Source organism: Astyanax mexicanus, chromosome 15 (genome assembly GCF_023375975.1).
Source record: "Astyanax mexicanus isolate ESR-SI-001 chromosome 15, AstMex3_surface, whole genome shotgun sequence".
Taxonomy (NCBI): Eukaryota; Metazoa; Chordata; class Actinopteri; order Characiformes; family Acestrorhamphidae; genus Astyanax; species Astyanax mexicanus.
Window position 1 is genome coordinate 33,471,754 of NC_064422.1, and position 24,748 is coordinate 33,496,501.

Genomic DNA, 24,748 nt, shown 5'->3' on the forward strand with positions numbered 1-24,748 from the left:
GTAAGATGTATATTAAAAGACACATTTAAATAATTAAAACTATATATCCATTTAATTTATGTGGGTGGATCAAAAAGTGTTGGGACACTGTGTGCTTATTACTCAGCATGTTGGGGGAAATCCTTCACATTCCTGCCCAAGGCAAAATAAGGGCTTGCAGTCATAAACAGAGCTACTTGCCTCATGCCCTCCCTCTTAAGAGTGGGTGGAAACTCTGCAGTGTAGACTCGTAAAAAATAAATGGAGGAGAGAGCGAGGGAAACAGGGCTCTCTAAAGTGGAGGAGAAATCTCAGCTCAGTCATCACCTGGGCCTCTTAATGCCAACCACCATTTACTTCCATTCTGCCAGCAGTCAAACAGTGCAGTGTTTTATAGACACAAACAAACTCCACCAAAAAGAGCCTACATGCTCAAGTCTGTTAAAATCCTATGTAGCTTCCTGCAAATTTAGATTTCTTCTGACATCTATTTTATACTGATATTAGATTTTTTTTTTGATTGACACACGACAATGTCTGTGGTAACTTTATTCAGTGCAACAAGATGTAGTCAACTCTGTAGTATATTGTATGTTTGTGTTATGTTTGCAACATATACCACTAATATATACAATACAATGCACAATCTTCTAAATCTTCTAAAACGGTGCACAGTCCATGACCAGGCATAATTCCTGTCTTGGAGACTGGCCCTATGTTTTTGTAGACTAATTTACCATCTACTCACTACTAAATATTTACAATAAAAAATATTTGACCATGGGCCCAAACTTGCAATCATTTATCTTGCATTATTTCTCAATTTTGACAAGTTTTTCTTTTTGGCATACTGGGAATCTAACAGTTGACCTTTACACAGAGTCAAAAAAGAATAAAGAAATTGAGATGCACTGAATTACCCAAAATAGAATAGTTTTGTTCCTCTCCATATTGCTGACATGCCAACAGTCATGGAACAGCAATATGTAAATTGATTACAAAGTTTTACCTCAGTGGAAGAACTGGATGTGATGTACTAATGTACGCCTGGCAAAGCAATGTGAATTATCATTGTTTGCGCAAAATTGTGCTGGCATTTAACATTCCTCAATCCACAGTGTCTTGTGTGTACTATACATCATAGAAGGCATTTCCACCCACAGTAGACAGCACACAGGGTGGTATTGTTTGTAACTGGCGGTGTCTGGCTAGAAGCAACTCCACAGAAATCTGGCAGAAATCACATCCACATTCAGTGAAGGACTCCCATGCTGGTCCTCATTATCATTTAGCTACCATGGCACACAATACTAGTCCTATGTCCCTTTACATTTGGCATATCAGTGTATACGTACTCTATTCTGCTGTATAAATATGCTATATTAATTTAATCACGGCGTGTATGAGTGACTTTTTGATATACAGCGAATCTCCCAGTCTCTTACAGAGACAACATCGGCAACAGTTGTCATATCCCTTCCATCACCATGGCAACCAGAAAGGAACCTCTTTGCCACCCAGCATTGGGTTCACACACACACACACACACAGGTCACTGGATGCGTGTGTGTGTGTGTGTGTGCGTGCGTGCGTGAACCTGACGCAAGCACTGCAAAACACCAGTTGTGTGCATGAGAGATCAGAGGGTTTTTGGGTCTTTGCCACAAGGCAGAGGTGACCATGAGCTGACATTCCTCTCCGCACTGGCAGCGTGGCGCAAGCGATGGCGCCTCAGATATAAATGACACAGCACAATCACGCCGCCGTGCTGCAGCTGGGGCTGCCGAACCACTCAGGAGCCAAGCACCAAAACGCTGACCACTGAAGAGCCCCAGGGCTCGGCTGACCTATGAGAGCTGTTTCATTCCGAGTTCAGATTATCATCCCTCACTGGTGTAATAAAAGCTTTCTGAGGAAAGCAGGGCGAACGCAGGAAGAGTGCACTCCTAAATGAAAATAATCCTCTTATTTTGCCGATCCATTGAGCAGGTAAGTAACCCTGGAGGTAAGTGGTCTACAGAAATCAAAGTGTTAGCGAAAAAAATAATATTAAATTATTGGTAACACTTTATTTTGGCAGGGTACCCAGATTAGACCTTTCTAACCCATGCATACACATGAATAACGTATTTATAAAGCAATATTTATGCTTGCGACATAACATGTTGAATATTATTTTAAAGTACATGAATTTATTGAAATATATTTAAAACACAATACATATATCTATCTGTTATAAACCACATCTATTGAGTCTTGGTCTCTCAATTTCAAATTGATGCATTTAAACCCTGCCCAGTAAATAGCAGATAGTGTTCTACTCTGTTATTAGGTCCCACTGTTCTGTCTTACTTTTTATTTTACATCACAATGTAAATGGTGATGTATGGTTTAATACTCATATTTCACAGTGTCTTTTAGGGCTGTGTATTGGCAAGAAATGAGTGATATGATGCCCATCATGATTCAGGGCTACAAAGAGGGGCAGCTAGGTATGAGTGTCTAATAGAGAGTACAGTGACTGAACACCGTGTTTAAAAACTCCAGCAGCACTGCTGTTTATGATCCACTCGAGCCAGCACAACACACACTAACACCTCATACACCACAATATCAGTGTCACTGCAGTGCTGGGAATGACCTACCACCTAAATAATAGCTGCTATGTGGGGCCAAGACCAGTGAAGAACAAAATGAAGGATAATACAGTACACAGAGAAACTACATTCTGTAAATATGGAACTACAGAATGATCCTAAATGCACAGTACAGATGATAAAATGGAATATGGGTGTAGAAACAATGAAATGGTTATAATGACATGCTTGATCTGTGATCATATATGTGGGTACCATTCATATAAAGTGTTTTACCAACTTACCAAAATATCTAACAGAACAGTACTTAGCAGTCTGACTAAAAGAACATGTGAGCAGAACATACGATAGACTGTGTGCATGTGAGGGGGTGTGTGAGTGTGAGCAAGCTAGTGTGACGCAGGGCATCACCATGGACACACTGCAAGGCAGACTAGCTGTGGTTGAGTGTGGTTGTCGTGGCGACAGGCACTAGCTCACCTTGAGGTCTCTGTGCACAATGTCATGCTGGTGAATATGATTGACACTCTCCAGGATCTGATTGATGCACTGGCTATAAAAGAGAGAGAGAGAGATAAAGAGAGCGAGAGAGAGAGAGTAAGAGAGAAAGAGAGGGAGACAGAGAGAGAGAAGTGAGTGGGAGCTAAAATTACACTTAGGAGCATGGAAAATTTCACAAAATACACGTAGGCCAATTTAACAAAACATGCCTTATCAAAGTCAAAATGAAACCAGACACTGTGCGCACTGGAAGTTCATCACTGAAAACTAAACATCTTAAAAACGTTGGATGATATAATATGAGTTGGACGATGTGACTCTAAAATAAATGTTACAATATTTTAGAATATTTCTATGATAACGATATTCTTGGTGCACAGACACTAAATTATTTTTTATTAATTTTGGGAATATACTACAGTAACAAAATGAGTTTTATATCAGTTAAAATATCAACATTTATATTATATTTATTATAATATATTATTAATTATTTTTTAATAAAATTACTGCGATGAACAATATTACTGTCATTTTAAGACCATTTCCTGTCACTATAACAATGATAACGTAACAGCAAATTATAATACATTTATTTACTTACCAAGATAATATTATGTAACGTATTACCACACAATTATGTAGTAGATGCATATAAACTGCAAACATCTACAAAAATAAAGTACAAAAAAAACTACAAAAATATCCATAAAGCTTTACAGTAACCAGCACTGCATATACTATCGTGTACGACTCAGTGTGGAACACCCCTAATCACCAGAGTATTAACTGCCCATGAAAGTGTGTCTGACACTTTCACCGCCCCCCCTGCCTCCAACCCTGACTGGATAAAGCTCACCAGTCATTGATTATTGCAGGTACAATATATTGCGCAGCAGATGTTTATCTGTCTACAGTTGACCACATTTGGACCAAACAGATGGATAACTTTGTTACAGCAATAAAGCAAATTGAATTGAAGTGACATCTGAGAAGAGTAGATGGAGAGGATGAAGGAGGAAGAGATAGGCAAGAGGAAAAACAGAGATAAATAACAAGAAGTATGGGAGATAAAAACATTAAAGCTTTCAGCAAACTGTACATGAACTCCATTCATGATAGAACGACAACAATTCTCTTTGCCCAAATTTGGTTGAATTTGTGGACCAGCATTCCATTCCCAGGACAGCGTTCATCCCGCACACACACAAACACGCAAGCTCTCTCTCTCACACAAACAATTGCTTAAAGTGCATGTTCCTTGAGGATTCCTTTAGGGTTCTTTAATTTAAAACTGAACCCCTTAAGGTGCTTTGAGAAACCTTCAAAACTTAAGGTGTTTTAAAACGGAAAAAAAAAAAAAACACAAAAAAGTTTCTGATATACTTTTAACAGTGTACTTTATTTTATCATGCTGTGAATGAAAAAGTAAAACCACTGCGGAATAACTGCTTGTATTAGAAACTGACATAAGTACCGTGAACAACATTAAGAAAAAATAAGAAAAAAACTTGTTCTGATCAAACTAAATTTGATCAGTTTTTACAGAATGTAGAAGTACTGGGTTAGTTCTGGAGATAAAACGTTGCAAACTTGCATCTGCTTTTCCAAATGGTGATATAACAAACCAAATGCTTTAATGAAATGTTTTACACTCCCATACAACTAGTTGATGTGTATCAATATTCAGGACTGGGTCTGGGGTCTAATGGGTTAATAACACATTTTCCAGTGTTTTTCATGTACATAACCAAGGATATGGTATTGTAAAAGTACTCTGAAATATTGTGATAACCAAACTGCAGTGAGGCAGTTAAGAAGTTTCTTGGATGATTTCGTGCTTTCTGCTGCAGGCCTGCTGCTTTGATTCAGTGGGCGAATCCTGCAGTGCCTCTTCGCTCCCGCCTGCTGCTAGCTGAAGACACTGTCTTGGCACTTCCACTCAGTTCAACCCTTTATGAGCCCCAACCCACTGATAAAGAACTGTACTTCATGCAGAACTAAACATTCAGGCCATCCTCCTACAGGCTTACACATTTACACAGAGACTCACATCAATCAAGCATAACATTATGACCACCACCTTTTTTTTCAGCTCCACTAAGCATATTATATATATATATATATATATATATATATATATATATATGGAACATAAGTACTTTTTTGCATACTTTATTATCCTAAATAAATATCACAAGACCACATAGCAGATGCAATGCTGTAAAAGTGGATCAGACACACTATTAACAATGTAGTGAAAGTAGGATAGTAAAGTATGCAGAAAAAAACAAAGTGCTACAGTTTGTACCTTTACTGTAGAACTACAAAGTGCTTCTATATATTTGGTCAAGCTGAAAAATATTTATTGGTGTAGAAACAAGAAGGTGGTCATAAATGTTACGCTTGATTGGTGTGTACACACACACACACACACACACACACACACACTGTACATAAGCCGTTAAATATGAGCAGGACCGTGTCAAGGCGTAATGTATGTAAAGCAGACAGAACATAAGATTCAGTGCCAGACAAACACATACGCATTTGCATGCTCCACAAACATACACACAAATGCCCATCAGCAAGTCTTGTGCAGATGATGAGTCAGTAGAAGCCTTATTAGGATTGGGCTGCCACTGGAAGGCTGCAGGGGGTTAGTAACCACAGCAGCCCTAATGGAAGTGAAGAGGAACAGAAAGAGGTGGAACAAAGGATGAGCGGACTGAGGGACGAGCAACAGCATGACGGACAAAGAAGGAACAGAAGAGAGAAGGAACGTGAAGAGGAGAACAGAAGAGAAAAGAATACAGAAAGAGCAGAGAGACGAGGGGAGGAGGCAGAGGCAAACAACATAATGAAAAACAATGTGTGCGTGCCTGTGAGCGTGTGTGTAGTACCTGTTGATGGGGTATCCTGGTAACTCTGCCAGAACGGCATTGTTAAAGAGCACTCTGATTTTACTGCGCTTACACCAGCCTTCGCCCCCTCACTCCCTAATAATTCTGTGCTCTTAAAACAGGACTGCGCACATGCATACATATATAGAGAGCTGTACACATATGTGCATGTGTGTGTCGTGTGTAATATGTGTGCGTGTGTGCGTGAGACGGGTTTGCTGTAGGCAGCGCAGTAACCAAGGCAACAGTAAATTGGAGTGCCCACCTCGCGTCAGCCTCACTGTAATACTCTCTGGCAACGATGTCTTCAAACAGCTCCCCCCCAGTCACACTGCAGAGAGGGAGAGGGGGAGAGAGAGGGAGGGAGAGAGAGAGAGAGAGAGAGAGAGTTATACACTGCAGCAGAGTTTTGGTGTGATTTGGTCAGCAGTAGGGAGGCATAAGTACTTTCGTGCACACATAAGACAGACACATAAAAGCACCCGGAGGCAGACTCCATCAATGTTGAACTTGTTCCTTATCTCGTCCCTGTACATTTAAACTATTCCCATAAAATATATATTTCCATACATTCCACATTTATCTCGGACCAGAACAAATATAACCATAGAAATGGTGTTATCCTACATCTGCATAGATACTGGGTCAATAACACCTACAATGGAGTGAAAATGTATTTGCCCCCTTACAGATTTCTTTTGTTTTTGCATTTTTGTCCTAATTACATTTTTCAGATTATCAAACAAAATCAGACAAATATAACCCGAGTAAATACAAAAAGCAGTTTTTAAATGATGATTTAATTTTATTTTCATTATTAATGGTGAAAAATCTATTCAAATCAATCTAGCCCTTTGTAAAAAGGTGTTGATATGATCTTAAACAGGACATTTATGCTCAAAAATCCTCCAAAGCAGCTGCATTAAAACAACTATGTAAAGAAGAGTGGAAAAAAATTTCTCCACAAAAATGTGAAAAGAGTCATTGCCAGTCACTGGTAAAGCTTAATTTTAGCTGTTGCTGCCAAGGGTGGCACAACCAAGTTATAGGTTTTGAGGGTGCAAATACTTTTTCACACAGGGCTAGATTGGTTTGGATATTTTCTTTAATAAAAGACACTATAATTTAAAAAGTTCTTGTTATACTTTCTCAGATTACATTTGTGTGATATTAAAATGTGTTTGATAATTTGAAAAATATCAGTATGACAAAAAAGCAATAACAAAATAAATACTTTTTCACCCCACTGAACATTGAACCAGTTACAGCATTACTTGGATTTCTATTATAGAATTCACTTTGTATACACTCTTTTCACCCTTTTCTTCAAAGCTCAGGACCACCAGAGAGCAGGTATTATTTGGGTGGTGGTTCAGTCACAGCACTGCAGTGACACAGTGTTGTGTTAGTAGTGTGTTGTTTAGGTACGCACCAATGAGGCAAGTATTGCTGCTAAGTTTGTAAAGATTAGTGTCACTGCTAAAGGAAGAATTACTTACCAACCAGAAAGATCTGTCTTCTGTCTCTAACCTTACATTCATAAGGTAGACCAACTGAGTAGGAGTGTCTAATACAGTGAACAGTGATTGAACACAGTGTCCGGCACTACTGTTGTGTCTGATACACTCGCACCAGTGAAACACACAGTCAGTGTCACTGCATTACCCAAATAATATCTGGTGTCCTGACCATTAAAGTACAGGGGAAAAGGAAGAAAAAGTATGCAGAGTAAAAAAAAAAAAAAAAAAAAAAAAAACCTACAGACTGTAACTGTAGTATTGACCTTCCAAAAGCTCCTATATGGTAACCATAACTGATAAAATTATCTGGTGTTAATTATTGAATACTGCACCCTGTCCATAAATTCCATAATAGTACCTACCTATGATCATAGTAATATTTTTGTTATGCAAATATAAAATAAAATAAGGGTCAGTACACACATCTGTGTGTTAATGCTGAGTGTTATTTTATGTTATTGATGTAAGCATTTCCTCAGTTTATGAGCGAATGTGTGTGTGTGTGTGTGTGTGTGTGTGTGTGTGTGTGTGTGTGTGTGTTTCTATCATACTCACAGGTCAAAGACCAGATAATGAAAACCTTCCTCTGCAATACTGTCGTGGAGTCGGACTGTGGAGAGAAGAGAATCGAATATTAAGTACCGCAGCCGAACCAAAACCCACACCAATCACAATCTCTCTCAGTCACAGCTAATAACCAGCAGCTTTCAGAATATGTCAAATAAATCATCCTATTCTGACATAACATCTTTACACACAAAGACCATCCACTGTCTAGAAATTGTGTGCATATGAGAGTGTGTGTGTGCGCATAGACACATGTGTATGCCTGTGTGTGTACACACAACACCTCACGTAGGCAGTGCCACACACAGTGGAAGAGAGGGAGAACAGAGAACACATTACAGAGAGAGGAAAACAATCAACAGAGGGATGAGAGAAATGAAAGAAGAGCAAAATCAGAGAACGTAAGAAAGATGAAGACGGTAAGAGTGAGCTGATTGTGAATGAATGACTGTCTGAGAGAGAGAGAGAGAGAGAGAGAGAGAGAGAGAGAGAGAGAGGAAGAACTGAAGAGAGGAGGAGATGGGAAAAGAGATAGACATTAAAAGAGGGACAGAAAAAGAAAAACGAAAAAGAATGAAGAACAGAGTGAGAGAAAGAAATGGAAAGAGAACAAAGAAAAAACTAAAATACAAAAATATAGACATGAGAAATGACATGATAGACATGAAAACAGAAGGATGGGAGGGAGCAGGAGAGAGAACAAAGAATAAAGGAAACGAGACATCAAGAGAGAAAGAAATGAAATGAAAACTAAGATAGAAAAATAGCAAAGAACGGAAGGTTCTGAAGGGGCAAACCAAAAATAACGAAGAAGAGACAAAAAAAAAAGATGTAAAGAGAGAAAAACATTAGGAGGATAGAAGAGAGAATAAAAAAGAGTGAAGAAAGGAAGAGATAAATGTGAAGAGAGATAAAGAGATAAAACAAAGCGATGGGAGGAAGAGAAAGAGAGAAAGTTGAGTAAACAGCACTCAGAATAGCAGGAGCCTTTAGAGAGTCCTGAGAGACGTGAAGAGCAGGCAGGGCAGGGGGGAGCGAGAGTGAGGGAGGGTCTGATGAATGACAGAGAGGGAGATTAAGATCTGTCTGAGGTGTGTCAAAACCATATCCACTGGAGGTCCACGGACACCACCAGCATGAGTCATTTTAACAAAGATGCACTGATAGAACTCAGAAACACGTCCACCACGCTGCTGAGGAGGAGACTGAGCACACTTCTGTGCTGGAGAAGTAAAGAGCGACACAGAAGCGTTTCAGAAGCTTTAATGGAAGCAGAATGGCACTGGGGTGAGGGGTTGTGTGTAGGTGGAAAATGGGGGGTTTCTATTGGTGTCTATAAGGAAGTTGGCTGGTCGTTTTCATTCCTACTCTACTGCATTCCTCTGTTCTTATGTAGGAAGCAAAGTGAAAAGCTTTATTTACCTCAGCATAGCTGATGAGAATGCTGAACTGAATGTGGATGCAACTTCTGCCAGAGTTGCTTGTTTTTTTGCACAGGCAATTCTAGCCAGATGCCACCAGTCACTATCATTACCACTCACTGTTCTCTCTACTATGGGTGGTAATGCCATCTGTGATGTATTCCTGGTATACAGGGGACACTGTGGATCACGCAACACATGCACCACAGTGCATACAAGTAAAGAGTCACACTAAAGCATTTCTAAATATTAAATGAAAGCAAAGTGCAACCTCAAGCACAAAAAAGAACTCTAAATAAAGTAGTTTTTTTCATTCCTAGTGTTTACATACAACGCTGAATTAAATGTTCTCTACAAGAAAAAACACAGTATTGAAGTATTTAGTTCTGCATAGATGAGTTTTTTAAAGCATGAACCTCAAACACTGTTGTCTCTTTCCTGACAAGAAGTTGCAACTTAACTAAAGTCATTGTTTTCATTAAGTTGTTCCACCAAGGACCCATCCTATGTTGGCTGTAGGTCTAGCATAGGCTTTAAATTTTGCTTAAAAAAAATAAAAAATAAATAAAATAAATAAAAATAATCAGGCGGGTATCTATGCCCAGTTAAAATGCTAATCGACTGGCTTTAATCATCTCTAATCTCCAACATATAATATTATGTTAGACATATATAGAATTATGTTTTTTTGGGATGCTTGATGATTACATTTATATCAGATGCTATTTGCTTCAAAATTTTCATAGTGATTTGTTGTTGTATGGTACTTCAGAAAACAGAAATGTTTGGTTTACTATAGTTATGTGGAAAAACTAGACTAAAACATCCAGATTTCACACTTGTAACTCTACAGAATAAAGCTTTTATGTTGATCTAGGTAAATTTGGTTCAACTCTACTACATACAATGATTACTCATCAGCAAAAAAGTACATAAAACTACAGAACCCTGGCCCACATCAGGGCACATATTGTAATTTATCCTTTGCTAAATATACTTAGCATTCATGCAAATGCAGGACTAACTATGCATTTAAATTAAGTCCGATTTATTACACAGTGATGCTCATTATCTATGAGTCATATAATACTATCTCTACATTCTCTCTAAGAGTGAGAGTTTGTGTGTGTGTAGCGCCAGCAGCAACATGCCCTATGAGCACCCTGTCCTCTCTCTCCTCTTTTTTGTCTTCCTTCCTCACTTTCTCTTCCTCCATTGCTCCCTTTGTCCTGCATTTATCTGCAGTCCAAGCAGAAAACATGACAAGCTGTCCCTCTAAAAGGGAGGTGAGCCGAGGAGAAAGGCAAGAGAGGGGGGGAAGCAGAGAAAGAGAGAGATAAAAACAGAGAGCAGGAGGCATGGCCTAAGGGAGAGGAGAAGCGTATTGAGCACAGGCCAGCAAGAATAACAGGACAGCAGGGAGAGAAAGAGGGAGAAAAGAGAGAAAGAGAGGGAGAGAGAGAAATTAGGGAGGATAAAACAGGGCTAAGCCTGGCATTGGCAGATATGTGATGGTTACGTGTTTTAGGGACTGGTCTGAGGGACATCAGAGCGCATGACCTTCAATGGAATTAGAATGCAATGATGAATTCAGAAACTGTCCAGCCTCACAGTCTGTTTTTTTTTTTTCAGTAAAGCTGCCTGATGGGAACTAAATACTAGAACTGAAATTATATTTCTATTATATTATATTGCAAATGTGATGTTTCTACACTATTCTGATGACCCTAAAATTATATAAAAAATAGTACATAAAACAACTCTTAATACATATATTTACATTTATTTATATTTGAGAAATTTATCTCAATAACACACCTTTTTTAGTCAAAATAAACCAGAAGTTTTCAATTACAATTCAAATACAGTCCTAAACTAAGTACAGTGATTTTACAAAAAAATATACTGCAGGTCATTCAATCCAATAAATTATACTAATTATACTATAACTATGTTCTCTGTTATTAAATGTACAATTAGGTAAATGTCATTTGAAAACTTGTTTCTTTAATATGCCTTTAAAAAGTATATAATTGTTATGATATGTAAATTTATCACAATAGACATACTGCTCACCTCAAGGTGACTAAGTCAACATCTTCACAGCACACAGTAAATGACAATATTAATAATACTACTAATAATATTAATAATAATAATATTAATAATAATAATAATAAAAAGGTGGTACCTTCTATGATATAAGTAATGCAATATCTTGAAGCTGGGAGGACACTAACAACTCCTTTGGGGTGGATTTCTGCGGGCTGTATATGAATATGAATATGTATATATATGTAAATGATGAGCTGCAGCACACATGCATATGCACACACTTGCAGTGCCTTTTGTAGGTCTGAAATGGTTTTCTTCTCTAGATAAAATGCAGAACATTTTACCAGCCCCCCTTAAAAATGCCACCAAAGCAGCTGTTTTCTCAACACCCACCTTTAATATACGTCATCAGAAGGTGTTTTTTTTTCCCCCAATCCATTTCAACACCAGATTTAACTAACTCTCATTCACTTGACCTCACATTTTTTCCTCAGGGGAATTCCCAACACTGCTGGGGACACAGGATTGTCCTATTAGTGAATTAGCTGAAGAGAAGTTGATTAGATTTGTCCTTGAAAGGACGAGGAATTAAGTTTACACAACTGTCACCTTCAGCAGCAAAACTTCACCTGAAATAATTGTGATTTAATGCACTTTGCTTTTGTACATGTTGATGCTTCTTGTTTTCAATATTTGTTCTGTTGGCTACTAATGATACAATGGGGCAATATGGCCATTAGTAAGGCAAGTGCAAGTGGCCAAAATCGGATTTTCTGAACAAATACAATATATAGTTTAAGTTGTTCAGATCTTAGGGTTAAGTTGTTCATGGTTCAGATCATACCTCACTGGGCGCTCGTTCAAGGTGTCGTGGCAAGGACAGCTGTCCTCAGCCCACTCCTTATCCACTGGGGTTCCCCAAGGTTCGGTACTGGGACCCCTTCTCTTCTCCATATACACCACCTCTCTTGGTCAGGTTGTCCGCTCACACGGATTTTCCTACCATTGCTTTGCGGATGACACCCAGCTATACCTGTCGTTCTCACCTGAAGATCACTCAATCTCTGCACGGATATCGCAGTGTCTCTCTGACATATCCTCATGGATGAAGGAGCATCACCTTCAATTAAATCTCTCAAAGACTGAACTTCTGGTTATACCAGCAAAACCATCTTTTCAACACAACTTCTCTATAAGTATCGACTCTCTCCCTCTCTCACCGACAAAGGTTGCTAGGAACCTGGGTGTTCTGGTTGATGACCAACTCTCCTTCACGCACCATGTGGCCTCAGCTGCTCGGTCCTGCCGCTTTGCGCTCTATAACATCCGAAAAATTAGACCGTTCTTGACGCAACAGGCCACCCAACTCCTGGTGCAAGCGGTCGTCATCTCACGCCTTGACTACTGCAATGCCTTGCTAATTGGCCTCCCGGCCTGTGTAGTAAAACCACTCCAGATGATCCAGAACGCAGCAGCACGTCTGGTCTTCAACCAGCCAAAACGGGCACATGTCACCCCGCTGCTCATTGAGCTCCACTGGCTACCAGTTGATGCTCGCATCAAATTCAAAGCTCTTACAATCGCCTACAAGGTGATGACAGAACAGGCTCCTTCCTACCTGCACTCGCTCCTGAAGGCTTACGCTACCTTCCGGCCGCTGCGCTCCTCCAATGAACGTTGCCTCGCTTTGCCAAACATTCACACAAAGCAATCCAGACTGTTCTCATACAGAGTTCCCCAATGGTGGAACAAACTACCTTCCACTACCAGATCAGGAGAATCTCTCGCTACCTTTAAGAAACTCCTGAAGACAGAGCTCTTCAAAGAGCACTTACTCTCTTAACACCTCTAACACACTAACTACTTCTAACCTCATTTCCTTCTTCCCCTCCTTCACTCCTCTATCCTATTATTCCCCTTTGACCTCCTTTTATCCCTATCCTGATGTTTTACCTTTAAACTTATTTTACATTGTACTTGACTATTGTAAGTCGCTTTGGACAAAAGCGTCTGCCAAATGTAATGTAATGTAATGTAATGTTTACACAATCATTTTCAATGTGACCCATATCTGACATTTGTCTAAACGGTTCTCGCTTTGGAGGAGGCACACATGAGCAACAAAGCAACACTTTAGTTTTAATCCATGTCATAATCTAAAGAGCTGTGAATGAGTTCAGAGAATTCCCTCCAGCTTACTAAAAAGGTCTGATCTCATTTTTCTGCTACTTATGTGCTCAAACCACTGCTGTTGTCCATGTTCACTTTTCAGGTTTACTTTCCTTTTCCTTGCTGCATTTTTTTCTTTCTTTTTTTGGGTAAAATCTGAATGAATTCCAATTTAGTCTTTCAGACAGTCAAATTAAATGTCACATTCAATTTTTTTTCTGTATACACAGCCATACACACACCTGGATGAATCTGTTAAAATTTGGAAAATGTAAAATTATTTATTTTTTTTTTTTACATAAAAAAATGTTAGCATTCAATTTGCTAGTCTTGTGGATGTGGTGCATCCTACATTTAATATGGATGGATTCTTGACAGAGTTGGTTGTTCAAATGTAGCCAGATGACTGCTCACAATCTAAATATCATTACTGCGAGTTATCCTGTTGTATGCCAGTGTCCTATAGCTATTGGAAATAAACTTGCCATTGTCTAAACTTACTTAATCTCACATGCCTAACCTAACATTAGTCTCAACGCTAGGCCATATCGCTACATGCTCCACTGCAAAATTATAATACATATATCTAAACAATGAAAATTAATATGACCAGTAATAATCAGTTATGACAACTTCTGCGCCATTTGGAAAAAGTCTAGTGCAATATCTAAAGCCTACATTGAATACACAGACTTAACACAAGACATTATATATCCAGCTGGTGATTTTGACTGTATATCAGAATAAAAACAGGAGAAAACGTTCACTGGCAAAATTCTGAACTATCCCTTTAAAACTGCCTTAAACTGAGACATAACAGATAAGCAGGTGGTTTGTCCAGGTGCTGCTTCTTTTATCCTGTCTTCCATTCTTGTTTCTCTTCATTATCTGTTTCTAATCATTTTCTCATGTGCTGCTCCTGTTCTCCTCATTTCAGTGCTCGTGTGTTCCTGGCCTTGCTGGTGATAATTACTGTGTGCAAGCACTGAAGCCTCCCACACCGAGCGCCCCCTCTGGCTCCTACCCGCTACCCACCTCAGCACGCTATTTATAGGCCTTATTATAGAGCTTTTTGTCACTTTCTTTATGCATCTCTCATTTCATCCTCCTTCATTTCTTTCTCACTGAAACAATGCGCAAGCCAGCCTCTCGTTACACGCCTGGCACACTAAACAGCGTTCTGGAGGAAGGTCCTTGGCCTAGATCGCTCACAGCGAGCCCCTGCTCCAATACACACAGGTGGAAACTCATACACACAATTAAACACTATAGAAAAAAAACACATGAAAGCAATCCTCAAAGTATCAACTAACTCACTCACCAATATTGGGGTGTTTGAGCAGGCGACAGATTCGGGCCTCTCGTTCCAGTTTCTGATGATCTGCACAAAAACAAAAAGAGTGAAAAGATTACAAAAAGTTACAGAAAGTTAAAAAACAGGGAAAATTCAGCATGTCTGTCTAATCCTACATACAGAACCAGTGAGATGCACTTCTGAGGGTCATCTGGAGGCTGAAGTTTACCACTATACAGAAGAGCACATTCCAAATGCTAAATCCAACCAATCCTTAGAAAAACGCTTTGTGCAAAGATGAAATGCTAAGTTGTGTTTATGATGGTTCCTGACAGAGAAAAAGCAAGAAAGAGAGAGAGAGAGAAAGCAACATAGAGGAAGAACGGTAAACGTGGGTGAGTTAGACAGGCAGGCAGGGGCTTGTTCCCCTTGCAACTGAGTGTGTTGTTAGGTAACATCGCTGTGTTAGCACTCCTTACTGCCTGGCCTCAACATATGGATGGCCCTTCGCACTCCCGCTCTCAATAATGAACACACACCCACACACAGCTGATGTGCCATTTAAAGATATGAAAAGATTAAAGACGTAACCCATATGAATCCTTAAAAAAATATATAACAATAAATCCTTAAAAAATTACCGTAAGAACTACCCAGTAACAGGGTAGTTCATGTATCATTCAAGCTTAGGAAACATGAGAAAGTCGGTATTTAAAAAAGTACACAATCATAGCTCTGAATCTGGGTGTGTACATCTTAGTCTGGCTTACACATCTGGACACTGCAGTTTTTCTATCCCTATTCGCTAAAGTGCTCAAGTTCTGTCAGGTTGTATCACTTAGGATTTTTCTTCCTGCTGTTCTGCTGTTTTTATTTTACCCACTACCATAACAAGCTTTCCAAGAAGCATCCTTACAGTATGATGCTGCCTTTAGCATGCTTCATGGTGGGGACTGTGTAAGATATTACTAAATATATTACTACTATATTTGTACTAGCTCTGCAGCTCACAGACTAAACTATTTTGATTGTAAACAACCCAAATAGGGAAACTGTACAAAAGGCTGGAACTAGACCAAATATATCCTAAGGCCACAAGAAACGGAGGGGGGAGGGGGGGCGGTCCTGTTGTAAAATAAAGATGTCAAGAGTAGTGTCTTGATGCCCACAACAAATAGTTTCTGTTCAGAGTAGAAATAATTAAGAACTCCACAAAGCCTGGTTTGGTCTGTTTTTTTCACTGGAGATGAAGTATGTAAATATTAAGATAATAAAGATTTAAAGTTTATTATTTTGCCCTACAAATAAATGGATACTGTCTGTCTGTGGTACCTGGCTGCCACTTTATAATAAGCACAGAACTCCAAGCAGTTATCATCACTACAGTCTCAACCTCTTCCCTGTTAAGTGTTGGTTAATATGGCAAATGTTAAAGGTGATTATTACTGCCCCCTTGCAGATGCAGACTGTGTACTGAAACGCACTTTATAGAGTGCTCAAGATGTTCCACAAACAAAGCATCTTCATATTTCCCAAGGTTTTGTTGCCACAGCAAAGGGTCAAAGGTCAGAATAAGGACAGATGACAGCGAGTGAGTCAGTGGCTTGCGTGTCTCCACGCTCACTCTAATGATATGGCTAGCGTTCTTGCTCACGGCCGCATGCTGTTCCATTTCACCCCATAACAAGCGCATCAACCCAGATCAGTAAGCCGCCGCCAACCTTATCTTACACTGCATGACAAAGCTCAAAGATAAAAAATGTTGATTGTGGAAACCAACACTTCCCCAGAACTCTGCACTGAAAGAAGTGGCGTACTACTTAAATGGATGAAGAGAAACGAGTGGACAATCTGTAAACTATCCCAACCGCTGAGCAATAAACACCTTAACACACCTTACCAACATGATCAAGGGCGGCAGAGGCTTAGTGGTGGAACATTCACTTCCCCTCATTCCCCAATTGCCTTTGAATTGGTCACTGTAAGCTGCACCCAGGTGTGTGTGTATGTCTGTACGCTCAGATGTCATTAAACTTGCCCGAATAGGGAATAGAAATTTTTCCTTTGCTGCCCTATACAAATCCTCTACGGGTAAAATTTATATTTTCTTGAAGATTTAAAAAATAAATAAATAAATAAATAGTGCTGTTTTATTGCGTTTTAAATAACACAATACATATTGTATCATGCCTTTTGTGTATCACTACACTCCTACGATACATCTGTGGAGCCCTAGTTCTACTCCTCGTCTGTGGTCCTGTTCTCCCTCGACTTCCCTCTCTCTGCTTCTCATCATCTTACCACATTCCCTCTCTGGGCTGGATTAACACACACCCACACCCACACACACACACACACACCTAACAGGATTACATCCTCGCTCAGCTTGGCCTGTGACCCAGTGCAGGATTAACCCTTTGTGTGCTGCTGGCATGGGTACAGTCTCTCCTGCCCACCCTGCAGATTCACTGCTGCCAGCACTGTCTCAGCAACCTCACACACTGCAACTGCAGCCGCCCACTGCCAACATGAACGTGGTGAAGGATCATCTTGGAGCCAAAAAAGCCCACGGGCCACTGCACAGCTTTAGGCCACTTTCTACAGAGGAGGAGAAAGAGTTGGTGAGCGAGAAAAGCAAAGGATAAGAAAAGGGACAGGCACACGTGATAAGAGCACACAGAGATACAAAGAGAGAGAAAGAGAGGGAGAGAGAGAGAGACAGAAAGACAAGCTGATATGGTGGCTGGAGATCCGTCACGAAAGCACTTCAATTCCCAGAAACAACAGAGCTCACTTATTTGACACATTAAATATTCATCCATCTATCCTTCCATTCACTCATCTCTTCCACCCCCATCCATTTTTTCCTCTTATCAGTCATCTCATCCAGGAAATATTAAAAGCAATTTAAGTTCCCTAAGGCTTTTATTTACCTTAATTTCAACCACTTCTAATTCAGCATTCTCAAATAATTCTTGTTTATTTGGGATTTTGTACAATTTTATTCCAGCTCCAGAATTTTTTTAACCATTTAAAAAACATTGATCTTTAAAAAGGTGCAACTGTATTATTATGCTATTGTATTATCATATCATAGCAGCCAGTGTGGAGTAAAGCATCTTCGTGAATGCGGTCGTGAAATAATTTAAAATCTGGAGAGAAAAAAACACACAAAAAAACCCCACATATTCGACCTTCAGACAAATATATTATTTTTAATCTTCAGTTTCTGCAAAAAAAAAAAATTATCCTTAGTTCTAAAATAACAATAATGTGATTCATCCAAACAAAAGCAGTTATCGTGACAGGCCTGGTATCAATGTTAGTCATTAGCATTGATCTCTGAGAATCTACAAATCAACTCAAGTCATTATTTCAACAGATACTCACTCATTATTGGTGTTATCACACTTAGTGGTCACTGACACTCAAACCAGCTGGATAGTCTTAAATTAGGGCTGAGATACAAACTCAGTCATTTTCTGCCTCCCTCTTACAATCACGCATGCACACACACACGCGAAAGAAACCAGAGAGGAAGCCCCATTACTATATTACACTGGAGACACCAGTGAGGCACGTCAGCAAAGCTCTATCATCACTGCTCCAGTTTCACCACACATCACACATATAACCTGTAGTAATTCACACACACACACACACACACACACACGATACATAATTAAACAAGGGGGTGGAGATGGGACGGCTTCCCAGTCCTGACATTGATTCTGTATAAAGAGGAATTGAAAGAAAGACAGGCAGAGAGATAAGTGGAGAAACAGAGGAAGCCACAGAACAGATAAAGTCAGAGAAAGCCTGAAAAGAAAGATCTGTGAACAAAGAACCATATAGTCCCAAGAAGGGGTGACCCAAGATAACATGGAATTTAAACACTATGTCTGAAAATGCACTCTATTTACTATATAGTGCACTACCTTTGGGGTTCTGTCATTTTGTAGTGGTGTCTGCATTCTCTGTGCACTGTACCATTCCAACAATGCACTGCAATTATTGCTGGGCAATATATAATAAATATTGGTGTACATTTAAACTTATTATGTACAAGATTATAATATTACACCTGCTACAGAGGTTACAATCTGTGTGCTGTGCATTCCAAACATATGCATGGAGGGACTACTTAACCATAATCATAATATACCTACAAATGATGTACCCTATTTAACATAAACTACCCATAATCCATTGTATTCTTTGGTTTGAAGATTAATGCACAGGTTCTCTGAGGAAGAGTTGCATTCAGATTGCTTATGTAATGCAATCTGTTATAGCACAGCTGTAAACTCGGACATAAAGATTCTGAAATTTTTCACTACCACTATTCTGTTACCTGTATAATACTTCACTATATAGTCATCTGGAGTTTCACACGCAGGGGAGCATGTACAGGGCACAGCTGTGGACACACCTAGAGAGTCTGGCCTACAGAGATGGGGAACCCAGTGTGGTAGAGATAGAGTGAGAGACAGACAGAGTGAGAGACAGTCTGTGGATGGGGGAGTGGCAAGGGGGTTGTGAGAGAGGATTACACGAAATATCCATTTGGTGAATCACATTTCCCTGTGGGTTGATTCTGTTCTCTAAAGCCTGATTTATGCCTGCATGAGACCAAGGAGCTGCACGACCTTAATGCCCAAAACGCAATTCAAACAGAAGCCACGTGCCACGCTGGGCATTTCCGAAACTTTCAAATCTCCATTGCAGACAGGATTATGATGTCACTGGAACGTCGAGAAATGCCCTCCAGATAAACTGGAAGTAGTAAAAAGACAAGTAGTAATATGAGGGAAGAACACGCTAATATACAACACAGGTAAGTAGGCCTCATGCATGCACAGTATACAGAGCACAATAATTACCGCACTGCTTTTTAGTATTAATGTCACAAAACTGTCAGTCAACATAAAAATATGTTCCTGATACCTCCATGCACTCCCAAGTTACCCCATGATTGTTTTTTTATTTACAGCAGTGGCAGAGCTACAGATTGAGTACTGGTATTGAGGAGTACGGACATCTGGCTAATATCAGCAGGAAAGGCTGAAATAGATAAAAAGAATGGAGAGAAAAAATCTAATCCAATCTCAAACCATATCTGGACTGAAATTTTTTAAAATGCTTATCCTAAATGAAGTGAATCATTTATAGTTGTTACGTAGTCCCTTTCACACAAAATTGATTCTCTAGAAAAGAGTTCAATACAGAGTAACTGTATCCAGTGTCCAGGGAAGGTTTTCAACATAATACCTCATTGGCATGCTGCAAATGGGTTTTTGTTCATCTGCTTGAGAAATTGGCAATATATTTCTACAGGTTACATACGGGTTTTTTAAGGAATATTCGTAAATACTAACTTGCAGCTCCAAGTTAGCTTTATTGGCCGAGAATACTGCATATACAATACAGTTTTGTATTGGTTTGCCTATAATCTGCAAGAATGTACACATCAAAAATTAAAAAACAAAATTGTTATTGGTTGCTATAAGACTATGTGGTATCACGAAAAGGAGTGGTGGTATCGTGTCACCTTTATGCAGATAGACTTTCTGACTATCACTCAGTCCAGTCTTATCCACACTGTGTCAGCATAGCTGCAGGAGTTTATTCCAATCTCACAGATGCACTCCTGAATCCCCTTTTTTAATAAGTTTGTCTATGCTGTATGTGCATGTCTGACGTGTATAAAAACTTGGTAATATCTAGTTAGGATTAGAGATGAAAAATTGATTGGCTATGTGTCAGCATTAATCAATTTTTGGGCAATTTCAGCAGTTCTGTATGAGGCTCCTTAGTCACAGGAGACAGTTTGACAGAACACTTTTTGTGTATGTTTCACATTACAGTTCTATGCAAGGGGAGTTCAAGAGCATCTTAAATGTGGTTGATTACTAAAAGTAAATTATAGGGAGGTCCCCTATCTGGTCATGTGATCGGAAATTGTCCTGCATGTGCTTGCTTATGTATGTTTGTTCTGCCTTTTACTCAGTCCAATGCTACTTTCTGAATAATGGCACTGAGGGCGAAAGCATCTCCTCGCTAATGCCCAGCCTCTCAAAAGCATTTCCTGTCTCTTTAAGTTGGAAATCTGCCCCACCATTACTTAAACGCTCCCCCACCTTCCTATTCCTCAACCATAACCAGTAAAAAAGCCACTGAAGTAAGTGTCCCTCAGCTCCCACACATCATACAGGAAACTGAAGCTGCCTGTTTTCCACAGTGCATCAAATAGTTAAAAGCAGAGAGAGCTGCCAGTCATCAGTTCCTTACATACTCTAAAGCTCATACTCAATTCATGGTGTGCATAGAGGAAGCAGTAAAGTAGGTAGGTAAGCTGTAATGTGGGATGCAGTACAAGTATAACCCTGGGATGCAAGCACTTTTGTAGACGGATTTTCAGGTTTTCCTTTTAAATGATTTTTAGAATGGCACACTTTAATAAAAGTATGATTTTTACAGATACTTTGGGTTTTACAGATACTTTGGATGGATTTGGGGAACTACAAACCTATTAAAGGGTTTGCATTTGCAGGTTGACTGAACATACTTTAGCTTATACTGCAGGTTTAAATACAGAAATTTGTATGTTAAATATATAATTTGACTTTTTCTGATTTTGAAATATAGTGCACAGAGCATCTGCCCAAGTAAATGGGTAAAAACAGTTCTGACAACGATTTAATGATTATGTTTTTAAAGCAGTACATTGTGATATTTTAATTCCCACCATACATTTCTATGCTCAAAATGAGAATTTTTTGATACAAAAAACACTTAGTTATTCATCAGTGGATGCAGGACACTGTCCGCAGGACACTGTTGGTTGGATATTTCTGGTTTGTGAATTACTCTTAATCCAGCAGTGACACAGAGGCACTGAGCACTGCTGTGCCAGCACAACACACACTACTAATACAACAACACCATATCTGTGTCACTGTAATGTACTGTTGGTTTTGTGGGCTCCTGCCTATTAAGAAACAGAGTGAAAGGAAGACAAAGTATGCAGAGAAACAGTACTACAGTTTGTATTTATAAAACTACAAAATGCCCCTATATGCTCAGTGCAGCTGATGAGATTGACAACATGTGTACTAATAAGGGGGTGGTCACATTTATGTATTATATAACAGAGTAAATTAATCATATTTAGCATGTGCCACACCTTTAGACATGCATCCTTTACTACCTTACCTTTAAACCAATGTTTTAAATTTAAGAGCAAGAGCCACGTAAGCACCAAAAGCTTAGTTTTCCCTGCTTCAGTCTCAGCCTCAGATAGTCCACCCACAGAAATGGATGAACCATCTGACGTTTACTGTACGCTAAGCTGACCATGACCATCAGAACTTTGTCGGCTCCATTCTCACTGGTTATCAGCACATCCGCCTCCATGCACTGGATTTATCAGTATAAAAAAATATAGAAATAAACTTTTGCAAGCAGTGACCTGTCCTAAATACTGAGACAACAATGAGCCACTTGATGCAAGATACAGTACTGTGCAGGAGGTTTAGGCACCTAAATGTGAAATAACAAAGCAAATTTCTCTCAACAATAAGAGTATTGCTGACTACATAAACTTCAGATCACATAAAAACGATGCGATCAAAACACTTGCCCAGACAAAATGTTTCATTTCAGTGTGCCTAGATATTGTGCATATTAGCCGTGATGTACTGGACAAGAAAACAAAAGCCATGTTATGGCAGAAAACTTCTAAAGTTATTTAAGAGCCATCATCTCTTTACAAGAGTTTACAAGTAGCTGAAAAAACAAGTTATTCAAGACTAGCTACTAAACCTACTGCTAATTCTTTGAAGCATTCAGTCAGTTAGTGAATAAGATTTCCTTGCATGTAGCAACACGAATCACCTTCTTTGACTGAGGTCTGCTTTTATTACAGCACTGTTTTGATAGCAGTCTTGTCCTGTCAAACAATGAATTACAGTTGGTCAGTTTATATATCCAGTTCCAGCTCCAATTCCTGTCAAAATACATCACTGGGCAACAGGAGTAACACCTGAATTGACAAGACAAAAATGACAACTAGCTCATGATTTACCTCAGGCACAAGAAGAAAAAAAAAAAAAAAAAAAAAAAAACTATGCAGTATGCTCCAGCTAGGAAACACTGGTTTATAGGTATGGTAATAACTGGCATTATTATAGCCATTGTTCTAAACTTGGAATCATAACAACTAAGGTGTTACTCAGCTATTCATGTTCTGTGTGTTTTAATTTGCTTTCGTTTTGGCAATTCCTGGGCTCCCGTGTTTCTCAGAGTCTTACAGGAAATATTTTCAGCACTGTGAACTGCTTAATGAAGCTTTGTGATGACTAGTCTGGAAAAATGCAGCGGCATCACACTTACAGGGCCACCAGAGGACAACTATATACCTGCAGATCTGTAGCGTTAGGTGACTCCTACAGCTAAAGCTGTGAAATAAAAGGGGTAATATATTCAGTATTTTAAGGCTACATTTACAATTTATATTTACTCTATTGTGTTGATTGCTGGCCTGAAGCATGCATTGCAAGCCAGTCCACTGCCATCCATGCATTTCCTGCAAATCCCCATGGAGAGAGTAAGCATGTAAACAAATAAATAAATAAATAAAGCTTGGGGGAAATGTTCTGCTTTCATTTGGGATGGCAAGGCCGTTCGCCAGCCCACAAACACTGTGATAAAGCCGAAATTACAGGCGCTTCATGTTCCGTGACTTGTCGAGATAATGCCTTCATTAGGATGCCTGAGGGAAATGGTAGAAGACAGCTGAGTGGAGAGTGAGGACACACAAACGCACACATACACAAACATGCATCACAATATACATCCAGGTGACTGTTTGAATACTTATGAGAATAGCTCACAGGTACACGGATAAGAATCATCTCTACATATCTGTATAATAGCTCAGTCCTCAAACGGACGTGGGCAGTCTGTGCTGTTGGGAGAATGAGAAAGAGCAACATACAGAACAACAAACATCAAAATCAAGATCAATAAAGAAGCTGCATCAACATCCAGAAACAACAGCACTCACCAATTATGCACATTGTTTATTCATCCTTCCTTCCTTCTAGCCATCCACATAAAGAGAAGTGGATGTGAGTGCAGGTGCATGTGCTGGGCCAGTGTTGTGCTTTATTGTGCTGAGGTTTGGGGATTTCTGCCTCAATTACTAGGCCACAAATGAGAGCCACTCACATTTTTGTTGCAATCAACGAATCTGCAGCAGTCTGCGATAGAGTGGCTAGACCACATGCAGGCGCAGCACGTCCTGATGCGGTCCAGCCAGACCACCCGTCCACCTACTGGACAAGACACTACGTGCCTTTCATCTCTTTTAAACGATTGATCTGAAAAGTCAGAACTTTTCACTCATTACCCCTACCCATTGTGGTTGAAATCTTTAGGAAAAAATATATATTATTAAACTCATTAGCAGGCTACTAGAAGTGCTCTGCTGGTCAGCTGATATAGCAGTGAAGCAGTAATGTTTAGCAACCTCCCTGAAGTTAGCCTTTTTACTACCAACCAAGACAGCAATTTTGATACATGCCATGAAGAAAAGGAACACATTACATTAAAACTACATGAAACTAATTTAATGCAAATATAATCATAATAATTGTTAAAAACAGAAAATACTAAATGTGTTGGTTCTGCCTGGGATAAAAACGCTAAATCCAGAGACAGACATCCAAAAATTGGATAA

The 24,748-nt window shown here is 39.3% G+C and overlaps 1 protein-coding gene across 18 annotated transcripts in view; it reads right to left on the reverse strand.

Annotated features, from left to right (window-relative positions):
* The window catches only part of camk2g1 (calcium/calmodulin-dependent protein kinase (CaM kinase) II gamma 1), a 99,723-nt gene that overhangs the window by 26,695 nt on the left and 48,280 nt on the right, over positions 1-24,748 (reverse strand). For all 18 annotated transcript variants that reach the window (XM_022669023.2, XM_022669026.2, XM_022669022.2 and 15 more), the window contains 4 exons: positions 15,034-15,093; positions 8,056-8,110; positions 6,246-6,311; positions 3,057-3,129 (listed from right to left, as the gene is read on the reverse strand). In XM_022669023.2, the coding sequence (XP_022524744.1) occupies positions 3,057-3,129; positions 6,246-6,311; positions 8,056-8,110; positions 15,034-15,093 (254 nt within the window). The remainder of the gene's footprint in view (positions 1-3,056; positions 3,130-6,245; positions 6,312-8,055; positions 8,111-15,033; positions 15,094-24,748) is intronic.